The following is a 13,294-nucleotide window of genomic DNA, read 5'->3' as shown; positions in this document are numbered from 1 at the left end:
GTCTACCTCAATGAGCAGAGAGTGACTACCCTTCAGCAGGCTGCCACTCTGGCAGACGAGAGTGCGCTGATACACAGGAGCGTTTTGTTTCAGCGGGACCCTCCTCAGCGGGACACTTATCGGAGAGCTCCTAATAATGATGTTCCCTGTGCCAGTGTTCCATTGTTAGGTCCCAGGATAGACAGAGCTTGTTTTTTTTGTCTTGACCCAGGTCATATGATAGCAGACTGTGCAGCTTGGAAGCGAAAGCAGGCCACCACTATGGCGGATGAGGAAGGGCTTGAGCTTTTGGCTCAGAGCGATTCTCCTCATCGTTTTGGTTTCCGGAAAGCTCGTAACAGGCGTGCCACACAGGCTCATTCTGCTTCTCTTCCAGGACCCAAGAAAAATAAATTGTGTTTCTTTTGTCTTGATCCTGGTCATCTAGAGGCAGAGTGTGTAGCTCGGAAGGAGCAGGTGGCAACTGCTCTGGAAAAGCCAAAAGACCGGCACCCGGTTGCGATGCGACAGAGTGGTGTGGTGCAGTTAAGTTCTGCATCCGTCTGTGACAGTGCTGTGGGTGTTTCCGTCTCTGAAGCGGTGGGTGTGGACCTAGCTCAGAGCGATGCGGATCTGTGTTCAGTGAGTGGTGTGTGTGTTCCATGTATTCCATGTGTTGCTCCGGTGTTGGCTGCTGGTGAGCAGTATAAGGTGTGTTTTATGGGGGGAAGTGTTACGTGCCGTAGTGTGTGTGTGGTGGTGTGTGTGTGGTGGTGTGTGTGTGTTTTCCTCTCTCCCTCTGATTGTCCCCAGGTGCAGCCTCTCCCCAGGTGATCCTAATCGACAATCAGGACTTCCATATAGGACCGGAGGAGGGCGGCAGTGAGGCCCCTTCTTCCTCTCCTTCTCGTCTGGCTGCTGCATGTGTGCAGCGTGTCTCTGTGTGAGACCCATCCTAGTTGTGTGCTGGTTATTGTATTCTTGTGTTGTAATTCGGCTGGTGAGCCGCCTTACTTATGTTCTTATTAAAACCGCACTTAAACTCCTTGAGCCTTGAGTTTCCTCTCCTCTTTCTCTCGTCCAGCTGTCTTTCGTGTCGCTACTTCCCTTGGTACCCCTAGCTCTACCAGGGAACGTAACAATGACACAGACAGTCTGTGGTTTGTACTTGTTTAACTTTTGTCCAGTTTCTGAACAGATATGAGGAGATGTGAGCTCTGTGTGCTAACTGCTAACAGCTAACGGCTGATGTTTTCTGGATGAACATCAGTGGCAGGCTGAGATCCTCACCACTGCTGTGTGTGTGTGTGTGTGTGTGTGTGTGTGTGTGTGTGTGTGTGTGTGTGTGTGTGTGTGTGTGTGTGTGTGTGTGTGTGTGTGTGTGTGTGTGTGTGTGTGTGTGTGTGTGTGTGTGTGTGTGTGTGTGTGTGTGTGTGTGTGTGTGTGTGTGTGTGTGTGTGTGTGTGTGTGTGTGTGTTGATGAGGTTAAATGCCACAGCATGCCAGTTGAAACAGTGAACGATCGCTATTGTGTACTTGTACGCTCACGGTGTAATGGTATTATACAAAAATATTGTAGGAGCACAGAAACAGTGTTCAAATTCTGCTTTTAGAAACTTATTTTGGTTGTGCTTACCTTGCAAAGTAATGTTATAAGTGTCAAAGGAATGTTTTTAATGTAAATATTAAGGATAATATTCTAGCGTGTCCAAGTTCAGTTTCAGTTATCAAATGTACACAGTTTTAGTACATTTGTAAAGTTATTTAGGCAATGTTGTTGGTGGGAGTTAGGGAGAGACCGCCCCTTCCAGGTGTGTGTGTGCGTTTTCCGGTGTGTGTGGAGGGAGTACGAGACGGTAGGAGTTGTGTTCGAGTGTGGGGAAAAGTCATAATGAGTGTTATACTATTGATTGGTTCTGTAAGGCGTGGCTGTGGCCGTCAATACCAGAAAATAAAGAGAACGTTTTCGACATTGAAGGCTCGAGTGATGCTATGATCTTGAATAGCGGTGAACGCTACAATATGAACAGGCTTGTGCTTGGCCCACTGGTATTGTTTGTTTATTTATTTTGAAAATTAACTAGCAACGCCGTGCTGTCATATAGCAACTGCAAAGCTACTGCAGCAAAAAAATCCTGGCGCCGCCCATGCTTAAGATGATCGATGGTTACTGCCATATTTGCAAAATTTGCCTCTGAACCTTGACAAGTGCATGTTTCAGGCTTATCAATGAACAACATGAGGGGTCACAGACATAAGACCAGCTGTTAAATAAAGCTCTTCTGACCTTAGGTGTCCTGTGGGTATATTCATTCAAATTCAATTAAAGCCATCAAGATTAATTGTCACAAATGGAACAAATATTTCATGGAACATTTTCTAATAATTGTTCAAAGTAGGTAAGCTTTTATGGATACATTGTTAGGATTTGTCTGTTGGTATTTTTCGTGTCCTTTTCTATCTTTGGGTTTCCTATTTTATTTTGTAAAGTGTTCACCCCCGTTTCCTGCCTGTTTCCTTTCTTTCGGTTTCCCTCTCTGATTACCCAATTGTGTTCACCTGGTACCTATGTGTTTTCTCCTCCCTCCTCACCTGTCCCGTGTTTATGTGATTAGTCCTGGGTGTATTTAAGTTCTGGGTTTTCTGTCTCTCTTTGTCGGGTTGTCTTGTGTATTGGCTTGTCCTCGGTGAGTGTTCTGTGCTGTCATTGTAATTTTTAGCCTTGAAATAAAGGAATTGCACGTTAATCTGCATTTGGGTCCTACCTGCTTCACACACCGTAACATTACAACCCGACCACAAATGGACCCAGCAGATGATCCATGGGAGGTTGAATTGCAGCATTTAACCTTCTATCTGGCTTGCTGCTTCGATTAGTGGAAGGGAGCGTCCAGTGTTCGGCAGAAGAGGGCCGCTCTGGTAGAGGCGCTCCGGTTGGCAGCAGAGAAAACATGTTTTGTTGAGTTCTTACCTGACTGGATTTTGGACTTCCTTCAAGCATGTGATGCCCGGCCTGCTAGCCCCAGGCATGTTAGCTCCATGTCTCCCAATTCCCAATCTGGCACCATACGCCTTGGTGGGTTCCGCCTGAAGTCAACCCGTGCTTCTGCCCCAGTTCCTGCTCCTGTCCAGGAGTCGTATTCCGGAACTCGTCTGGCTTATGGAGGTCCACGGAGTATTCAGGCGGCTGCTAAGAGGAGTCGTCGCAAGGCCAGGCTAGCAGCCCGAGCCCCAACAGCCATGGTTCCGGCTCCAGTGCCGGCCCCTGCAGCCATGGTTCCAGCCTCAGTTCTGGCCCCAACAGCCATGGTTTCGACTCCAGCCCCTCGTCTCCGGCCGACGCCAGCTCCCTGTGTCCTGCTGGCTCTCCAGCCGACGCCAGCTCCCCGAGTCCTGTCAGCATACCGGCCGACTCCAGCACCTCGTCTCCTGCTGGCTCACCAGCCGACGCCAGCTCCCCGAGTCCAGTCAGCATACCGGCCGACTCCAGCCCCCCGTGTTCTGTTGGCGAACCAACTCTCTCAAGTTCCTACCCAAGTCCCCTCTCGAGTTCCCTCTCAGGTCTCTTCTCAAGTCCCATCTCGAGTCTCTTCTCAAGTCCCCTTACAGGTCCTCTCTCGAGTCCCCTCTCAAGTTCCCTCTCGAGTTCCCTCTCAAGTCTCCTCTCGAGTCTCCTCTCGAGTTCCCTCTCAAGTCACCTCTCGAGTTACCTCTCAAGTCACCTCTCAAGTCTCCTCTCAAGTTCCTACCCGAGTCTCCTCTCGAGTTCCCTCTCAAGTCCCCTCTCGAGTTCCCTCTCGAGTTCCCTCCTCTGGTCCCTCCTTTAGTCCCTCCTCGAGTCCCCTCTCTAGTTCGCCTCTCAAGTTCCCTTCTCTAGTCCCTCCTCTAGTCCCCTCTGGAGTCCCCTCTCCAGTTCCCTCCTTTAGTCCCTCCACTGGTCCCTCCTCTAGTCCCTCCTCTAGTCCCTCCTCGAGTCCCCTCTCTAGTTCGCCTCTCGAGTCCCCTCTCAAGTTCCCTTCTCTAGTCCCTCCTCTAGTCTCTCCTCTAGTCCCCTCTGGAGTCCCCTCTCCAGTTCCCTCCTTTAGTCCCTCCTTTAGTCCCTCCTCAAGTTTCCTCTCTAGTTCCCCTCTCGAGTCTCTTCTCGAGTTTCGTTCTCTAGTTCCTCCTCTGGTCCCTTCTCTAGTCCCTTCTCTAGTCCCTTCCCTAGTCCCTCCTCAGGTCCCTTCTCTAGTCCCTTCTCTAGTCCCTTCTCTAGTCCCATCTAAAGTCCCTACTGAAGTGCTGTTGGAGGTCCCGCAGACTACTCTTCTGCCGGGGGTCCTGCCAACCCCAGGTCCTGTGCCGTTGGAGGTCCCGCAGACTACTCTTCTGCCGGGGGTCCTGCCAACCCCATGTCCTGTGCCGTTGGAGGTCCCGCCGACTGCTCTCCTGCCGGGGGTCCTGCCAACCCTGTGTCCTGTCCCGTTGGAGGTCCTGCCGCCTACTCTCCTGCCGGGGGTCCTGCCAACTCTTAGTCCTGTGCCGTTGGAGGCCCCGCCGACTACTCTCCTGTCGGGGGTCCTGCCAACCCTTTGTCCTGTCCCGTTGGGGGTCCCGCCGTCTACTCTCCTGCCGGGGGTCCTGCCAGCTCCTTGTCCTGTCTTGTTGGAGGTCCCGCCGACTACTCTCCTGCCGGGGGTCCTGCCAACCCTTTGTCCTGTGCCGTTGGAGGCCCCGCCGACTGCTCTCCTGCCGGGGGCCCTGCCGGCCCTTTGTCCTGTCCCGTTGGGGGTCCCGCCGTCTGCTCTCCTGCCGGGGGTCCTGCCAACCCTTTGTCCTGTGCTGTTGGAGGCCCCGCCGATTGCTCTCCTGCCGGGGGTCCTGCCAATCCCGTGTCCTGGTCCTATTCCGTGGGGGATCCTGCCGAGGCCTGTCCCACCAGCTCCGACACCGGGTCATGCCCGGCCTCCGGCGCTGTCCCGTCAGCGCCTTCCTGCCCGGCCTGCGGAGCTGTCTGGTCTTCGCCCTCGGGCCCGGCCCCCTGACTCTTCCTGCCGCTGCCTTCGCCCCTCCATGGTCCCCACCTTGGACTCTGTCTTGCCCCCGGGCCGTCCGCCCGAGTCCCCCTTTTTGGACTCCGCCTTACCCCCGGGCCGTCCGCCCGAGACCCCTTCCTGGTCCACTGCCTTGCCCCCGGGCCGTCCGCCCGAGTCCCCCTTTTTGGACTCTGCCTTACCCCCGGGCCGCCCGCCCGAGACCCCTTCCTGGTCCTCTGCCTTGCCCCCGGGCCGTCCGCCCGAGACCCCTTCCTGGTCCTCTGCCGTGCCCCTGGGCGGTCAGTTCAGTCCCGTCCTCCTGACCCCCTCCTCCCACCCTGGTGGCTTAGTGATGCAGCCTTGAAATAAAGGAATTACACGTTAATCTGCATTTGGGTCCTACCTGCTTCACACACCGTAACATACATAACCTTTTGAGACGGGGTTAAAAACAGTAATGCATTGACAATTATTTTACATCTCCCAGATATTTCGGTATCACTGTGTGTTGGCCGATAAGTTTAAAAAAAATCATACAATTCAGTAAAAGGCCACAACGGAGCTCCTTCTATACGGGCTATACAGTTTATCATGTCTCAAGAGGAAGGGCCAAATATTCCCTGGTTTCAGCTTCTCATATGTGAATGTTTCCAACTTTGTGGCTGAGAAAATGATCAATTTCAACACATCGCCTTGGGCTCTGGGATGTTTTATATATGAAATCGTCAACTAGTTGAAACAGATCTGGGGATTTATTGATATTAGTAGCAGCTGTGCTTTCTTTTTCTACAACTCAGGTAAATAAATAGATGGATGAAGTGCACCCTTATAAGTAAGAGCAGAACCATCAAGCGATGTCTGTGCTCATTTATGTTTAAGCACTGCTTTATGTTGTTAGATTTCTTTGTTAGAAAAGAGATCCCTTTTACATGAACCATCCAGATCTCTCAGCTTTCTGTCCCCAGAGTCAGAACTAAACATGGAGAAGCAGCATTCAGTTATTATGCCCCAAATATCTGGAACAAACTACCAGAAACCTGCAGGTTCGCTGCAACTCTGACTACTTTTAAATCCAGGCTGAAGACTTTTCTTTTTGCCGCTGATTTTAATTGATATATTCATATCTTACACTGCACTGTAACTTGTATTCATGTACCCTTGTTATTCATGTTTTTTTATTATCTTTGCTTTTAAATGAGTGTTTTTAAATGCCATTTTAAAATATGTTTCTTAATGTCTTTCATTTTTGCAAAGCACTTTGAATTGCCTTGAGTTGAAAGGTGCTATAATTAAACTTGCCTTGCCTTTGACATCATCAAAGTATATAATGTCCAAAAATATGAAAGAAATCTTAATCAATCATCAGTATATGTTCAACAAAGTCATAGTATAGTATTTTAATTATAATATGAAAAAAGTCATAGTATAGTTTGTTTGAAATTATGAAATATGTCAAAATATAGTATAGTTTGATGAATATAAGTAATATTTTATAATGTTTATCATGTCATAGTATATTGTGTCGAAAAAGTCAAGAAAAAGGACAGTGTACAGTCAGTAGAAAATATGAAAAAGTCATAATATAGAACGCTGACAATTTCATTGTATAGTACGTCAAAAATTATCATTTGAATTCACTTCTGCCAGGCGTTGACTTACATTTTTTTAGTAACAGTATACATTTAAATAACAACAATATAATTAGGAAACTGTTAACATAATATACAGATGTCAATTATCAATATGTTAAATAAGCGAAATATCATAGATATGATCAATATTTATAACGTGCTCTAAAAATGTAGATAGTAATATTGCATTGTCCCTTTTTTTCTAATATGGTGCAGACCTTATTACATTAGCAGGATAGAAGTAAAAGCAGTGCTCTCTTTATTTAAAGTGCAATGCAATATTTCACCTTCACCAATGAATAATAGTGTTAAATAACACAATATCAATGAAAATAATCGTGTGGCATTAATAATCATTTTGGCCAGATCTGTGCATGACTTTTAAAGCTTCTGATTGGCGAAATTTAGTTACAGCTGTTTTAATATTGTTATTATTTTGCTTCTGGTCTTTATGCTAAGCTAACTGGGTCTCAACTCCATCTGCACATCACAAAATGACATGACAGTCATATTGATTTTCATTTTTTAATTCTTGGTATGAAATCAGACAACGAACCAGTAAAATCAGTAAAGTCCACGGCTCAATTATTCTCTGTGGCTCTTTAGTGGTATAATCTGATCAAAATCAAAACACCCAATCTTCCACCTCTTCAAATAAATTCTTGACACAGTTGCTGGATTTCAACAAAACCTTTTTAATTTCACTGGTACTGTTTATAAAATCAGCGAGTCTGCTTTGATGCCAACTTAAACATGGTGTGTGATTTGTGTTTGTGTATGCGAGTTGGGATTTGTGATTGTGTGTTGTTTAAAGTGTGCTGTGTATGTGTTGGTAGTGTGATGTTGCATGTAATCTGTGAGTGTGAATGTCAGATTGCTTGATAAGGCAACATGCAGTCATCAGTTTCCATTGGCCTCAAAGTAAAAACACACAAACCTGCTCCAGACACAAACATACACACACACTATGCTGGCTGACCCGGTTCTATATTAACGCACACACATATTTATATAAACACACACATACAGTGCATACAGACACACAGACACCAATGCTGGGCAGACAAGCAGTGAAAGGTGGCATCACACTGACTGAGAGGAATAGGGAATCCTCTGATTGGCTGAGACAGTTGATGGGCGGGAGCTCCCGAACAGCCAGGGTACAGACTTGTTGGTGTGAAATTAAAACGACCCTAAAAAACAACTACACATCCCAGAATTCAAGCTGTACATATCACTACACAAAAAGCTGATCCATGATAAACATTTAAAAAAAACGTTAATTCTGTTCTCTTTGCAGACTGACTGCCTCTTTGAATTATCATTTTATTTATCACAGAACTAACACATTAAAGTCCACACGGTGAGGGTTTCTCCTGATGGCATGCAAACCAGTTTCACAAAGACTCAAAAGCAACTACACGATAACAAGAGGATGTCAGTTTCAGCTGCTCAGATTTCCCCTTAAGCAGCTCTTACTTTGAAAACAACATCCCACAGATTCTGAAGCTATATGTTTCATTGAGAGAAATGCTCAAGTCATGATGTTTTAACGGCCACCAAATGCATTTGCTCTAAATGTATTGTACAGCATTTTAAGCACTTTTGTTGTGCCACTGGTGAAAAAGGAGACAATGTCCTGAATTCCCATGAACCAATCAGAAGTTCAGAATGAAAAACTGGTTTTCTTCTCACTTTAATTTAGCTTGTTGTTTGTTTTTGAGAAATTCCTTGAACATTTGAAGTTAAATTACTTGTGAAATACCTGCTCTTGTTTTCTCATGCATCACATGAACACAATTCAGGTTTTCGCTCTAACAGCTGAACAAATGAGCATTGTGTATTGCTTCCTGGTTAAAACCCTGTTTCTAAACGTCGAGGCCAAACACACACACTAAGCCATATGAAGCTACACGGAACAGCTGCTACTCTACAGTTACAACACGAGACGTCATTCTACACATCTGTTCATGCAGTCTACTGTAGCTAACTATCTGCACACAAAACAGAATGATATCTGTCCTCAAAGAACGATTCCCTGCACAAGCCTCTGGAGAGTTACTTTATACGCCAGCAGCTACACATGCACACACACATATAAGTTAACATGAACACACAGGCACACAAACAGCGCATCACTCCCCCTCTTGTACCCTGCCTCAGTCACTCAGTGAGTTATTGTTATGGACTGCAGAGGTTAAACTGTATTTACACACCAGACAATGTCCTACAGTTTACACCTGTTTGCCCAGTGTGTGTGTCTGCACTGGCATCCGCGGTATGTACTGTATGTGTGTGTTTCATGCATGTGTACAATAAAGATGTGTCTTTTGTTTGTGTGTGTTTGTGGGTGAGGTTACTCTATTGGTTGGTATGCGTGGGAGCTGTAACACCAAGGTTCATATCAGGACGACAGTAACACACAGGTGAGGCGAGGGTAAGACAGGCAGTGGAGGGAAAATCAGAGGGGAGGAGACTGGGTGAGGTGGCAGAGCGCTGCTGGGGGCAGGCATCACGGAGTGACGAGGCAGAGAGGGAGATAGTGTAGGGGCTGAGATGCGGCATCCGGAAGAGTCTGTTTTAGTTGATTTTGGTTCTGTAAAGTCACAAAAAAATATGTCGAACATCTGGAGTCTGGTACAGTGAGGCGAGGGGAGCGAGGGGCCGCTGGAGAGCACGGGAGGGAGGTCCGAATGGCGACTAGTACCCCTGTAAGAAAGGAAGGAAGGAAGGAAGATCATATTAATGGGGGAAGTAGTAATAATTGTGGTGTGGTGTGATTTCTGCTATTTAACTCTTTAACATCTATCTGATAGCTGTACATATTTTTTAAAGCAGTGAGTTTATCTTAATTTCCTCTTAAGTATTATTTCGTTAAGTTAATTCAATAATCTTTATTTTAGTTTTTCCATTAATAGCTGCACTTAATTAAACTCAAAAATGATTAAAAAATATTCATTTTAATATGAAGAGCACTCCTGCAAGCACTATAGCCCTTTAAAACAATGATCACTTTCATTGTTATAAAGACACAGTCAGGGCTTTCTGTCCAGACATGAATGGCTTACTAATATTATTGAAATATTTGACTAGGTGAAATCATAATTGTCATGATATGAGACCTTTGTCAATTATCTATTATAAGTTTGACAATGTCCTGCAATGCTAAATCAGTGGAATACTCTTTTGGGTCTAAACTAATGAAGGAAACCCTCTCATCCTTTTACCATGTGGCAATAAATTGCATTTAAAATCATTATCGTCCATGTACTAAATTGAGTATTAGCCATTAGATACATTAAAGGAAGTAATTTACAACATTGAAATACCTTAATAAGGAGAGTAAACATATTAAAGTGAACCTATCATGCTATATTTGAAACATATATTGTAGGGCCATACCTATATATAAAACATGTCTGTGAAGTTTTTTTTTCAAAATACCAAACAGATCATGCATTTTAGCCATGCCTCATTTCGCTCTATTTGCTCTTTTCCAGCCCTGTTTTTGCAAGTGCTGATTCTGCTTTTGTGGCAGACTACAGCGCCACTTACAGGCCTGGCATCTGTACTACAGCGTCTCCAGCGCTTTCGAGCGGTCTCTCATTTCCCTGATAGGTGGAGAGTTGCCCATATAGGCGGAGCACCCCTTTTCTGACGTCAGAAAAATTCAAATAATAATCAGCTTCGTTGCAGCCCCGTTTTTAGAGATTTGGTTATGGAGGAAAATAGAGAGGGTTGTGTTTTCTGACACTTGGTGAGTTCCCTGACACATATTCATGTATAAAAGACGTACAAAAGTGCATTTTGCATGATTGGTCCCCTTTAAGTTACATTTAACATCTGAGAGGTATTTATATTCTTGCTGCACTTGGTCAAAAGTCTCACACATAATCTGAGACTGAGCTGCTTTTATGAATGATCTGCTTTAATCCCGGCAGCAACCAAACTTGTTTTCTTACCTCTCCTCCTTCCCCACCCTGCTCCCTTCCCCCATATTCTCCCTGCAAGAAAAAAAGGGGAAAAGCGAGAACAATTTAGACAGAAAAAAGAGGTGGAGTGGTGAGCATGAAAGGGTGAGGTGTTGGCAGGGTGGAGGCTCTCAAGCACCAATGGCAGTCTAGCCTTCACTTTCCTCAGCTCTGATGTAACAAAGCAGTTGAGAGCACAAAGACCATGCTTTAGGCTTGACTCAACTCTTATTATCATGCGCAAGACTTCCCAGGGGGTTCAGTTAGTGGATTAGAGTTATACAGCAGGTAAAGGTGACTCCAGGAGCACAGGCCTTGTTCAGCCTGAGCAGTGCATGAAGCCATTTTGGTGCATGCCACAACTATAAGGGCTTATCTGACGTGCTGGAGATGAGAGCTCTAAATATGTCACTTAACGCTGCACAGGGGAGCTACACAGTTTTAGTAATAATGTTGCCTACTGTATACTACAAAAATAAGTGAGCATCTGAGAGGTCAGAGGAAAACGTTTGCAGTACGAAATAATATTGCTCACAAAGACATCAGGTGATTGTATTACATTTGACAGTCAATGGATCATTTATCCAAAGCCCCAAATACTGCAGGAATCTTTCAATTCATATTTGGGAAGCATCATTGCATCTTCTGTTCCTCTTGACACTCACTTAGTCTCACTTGGGCTATTAGCTAATACACACCATTTCACCTGTTCATAGTGCACACCTTTCATGTTTTCTAAAACAACAGTCCTGCAATAAAACATGAGGATTCTGCAGGAAAAGTCATATGTATTGCAGGTTTATTGGATTAGACTGTAAAGGTGCACATAACAAACGGATAACTTGGTGCATGTAGCATGCAGAGTAACCCCATATGAATCTCTTTCCCCCCCAGACCAAGGCATGACCTATGACCCCACACTGCTCTGTCCAATATGCACCTCGTATACAGGCTCCTCCTATCAGGGAAACACAGATGAAACAAAGACAACACAAACAACAAATGTTGAGAATAACAGCGACACAGAACAACACAAAACACAGAAGCATTACCAAAGCATTAGAACAAAAAAGCACCACTCAGAAAAACTGAAAACTAGCAGTGAGACATGCAGGAAAAACACACAATTTAGATGTAAAAGCCATCTAACATCTGACAAGGTTTGACAACAAAACAGGAACAGAAGGAGGGCCTTCAGGGTTAATTGTCACAAATGGAACAAATATTTATTGGAACATTTTCTAATAATTTGACAAAATACTTCAGCTTGTATGGATACATAACCTTTTGAGACGGGGTTAAAAACAGTAATGCATTGACAATTCTTTTACATCTCCCTGTTGTTATTTTTTGTGCTGAAAGAATTAAAAATCTTCATAATAAATGTATTATTTAAGTAGTTCTGGACTGATGAATTGATCTTTGCAGATATTTCAGTATCACTGTGTGTTGGCCGATAAGTTTAAAAAGATCATACAATTCAGTAAAAGGCCACAACGGAGCTCCTTCTATACGGACTATACAGTTTAGTCATGTCTCAAGAGGAAGGGCCACATTTTCCCTGGTTCCAGCTTCTCATATGTGAATGTTTGTTGAGTTTTTCTGCGCTTTTTTATTGTTAACTGAATGTCTAAGGGTTTCCAACTTTGTGGCTGAGAAAATTATCAATTTTCGGGATGTTTTATAATTGAAATCGTCAACTAGTTGAAACAGATCTGGGGATTTATTTATATTAGTAGCAGCTGTGCTTTCTTTTTCTACAACTCAGGTAAATACATAGATGGATGAAGTGCACCCTGATAAGTAAGAGCAGAACCATCAAGCGATGTCTGTGCTCATTTATGTTTAAGCATTGCTTTATGTTGTTAGATTTCTTTGTTAGTAAGAGAAGACACTAGAAAAGAGATTATTTTTACATTCTGCAGCTCTGATGTGTTACAACAGTGAAACAGCTCTATCTAGTGGCTAACCTTTAATCAGCACCATCACCTGAAATCAATGTTTCCAAGTAGGATTTCTGTCTTAACTTTTTAAAGAATATTTTTTTTTGGTAGCTATTTGTTGCCATGGTGACTGACCTGGTTGACCATCCCAGTTGACGCTGCAACGTTCTCGACCCCCTCCACGTTCCCCTGTGACACTTCGTTGGCCCCGGCAGCCGCTGTGTCTCCAACAATATTGGCCTGGTCCACGGTCCTGTTGGCCACTGAGAGGCAGAGGGGAGGACAGTTAGTGTAACTGAGACACAGGCCCATTCTGAACAGCCACAAAACACACAAAGGACCCACATCACCCTTTTTTTGACTATGGCTGAGTCAAAACCTGCATACTGTACACTACATACCCAATATTAATTCAATACAAATGTGAAATTATCTGATTTCTTTTTTTGATTTATGACCATTAGAAGCAGTTATTTAACGGTTTTCAATGTTGATTAAAAAAGAACCATATCAATCATCCTTAAATTGATCTGTTGTAACGTGCCAAGAGCTAACAAGGAGCTCATTGCACACACTTTGTAGAAAGGGGCACAAGTCATTGTTTTCAAACTGTTTCTTTTGTTTTACAAAAAACAAATACTTCAAATATTGAACAGATTGATTTGGCAAATGAACGTCTGGTCTGGTTAGTCAGGCCACATCTGGTAAAGAGAGGTTTCCTAAGCTGTGGACAAACAAACCCCAAATGAAGCCAT

At 44.5% G+C, this 13,294-nt stretch overlaps 1 protein-coding gene across 2 annotated transcripts in view; it reads right to left on the bottom strand.

Annotated features, from left to right (window-relative positions):
- Positions 1-7,300: 7,300 nt before the first annotated feature.
- sncgb (synuclein, gamma b (breast cancer-specific protein 1)) overlaps positions 7,301-13,294 on the bottom strand; it is a 10,531-nt gene continuing 4,537 nt past the window's right edge. The window contains exons 3-5 of one of the 2 annotated variants that reach the window (XM_034106922.2): positions 12,675-12,802; positions 10,588-10,629; positions 7,301-9,334 (exon numbers count right to left, since the gene is read on the bottom strand). In XM_034106922.2, coding sequence (XP_033962813.1) covers positions 9,326-9,334; positions 10,588-10,629; positions 12,675-12,802 — 179 coding nt within the window. In that variant the 3' untranslated portion in view covers positions 7,301-9,325. Of the gene's footprint in view, positions 9,335-10,587; positions 10,630-11,488; positions 11,555-12,674; positions 12,803-13,294 lie in introns of those variants that run through there. The other variant, XM_034106923.2, reaches the window with a different exon arrangement.

The sequence above is a fragment of the Pseudochaenichthys georgianus genome, chromosome 19 (genome assembly GCF_902827115.2).
Source record: "Pseudochaenichthys georgianus chromosome 19, fPseGeo1.2, whole genome shotgun sequence".
Lineage (NCBI taxonomy): Eukaryota > Metazoa > Chordata > Actinopteri > Perciformes > Channichthyidae > Pseudochaenichthys > Pseudochaenichthys georgianus.
The sequence above is the reverse complement of the archived record's forward strand: the minus strand, read 5'-3'. Positions and strand labels throughout refer to the sequence as shown.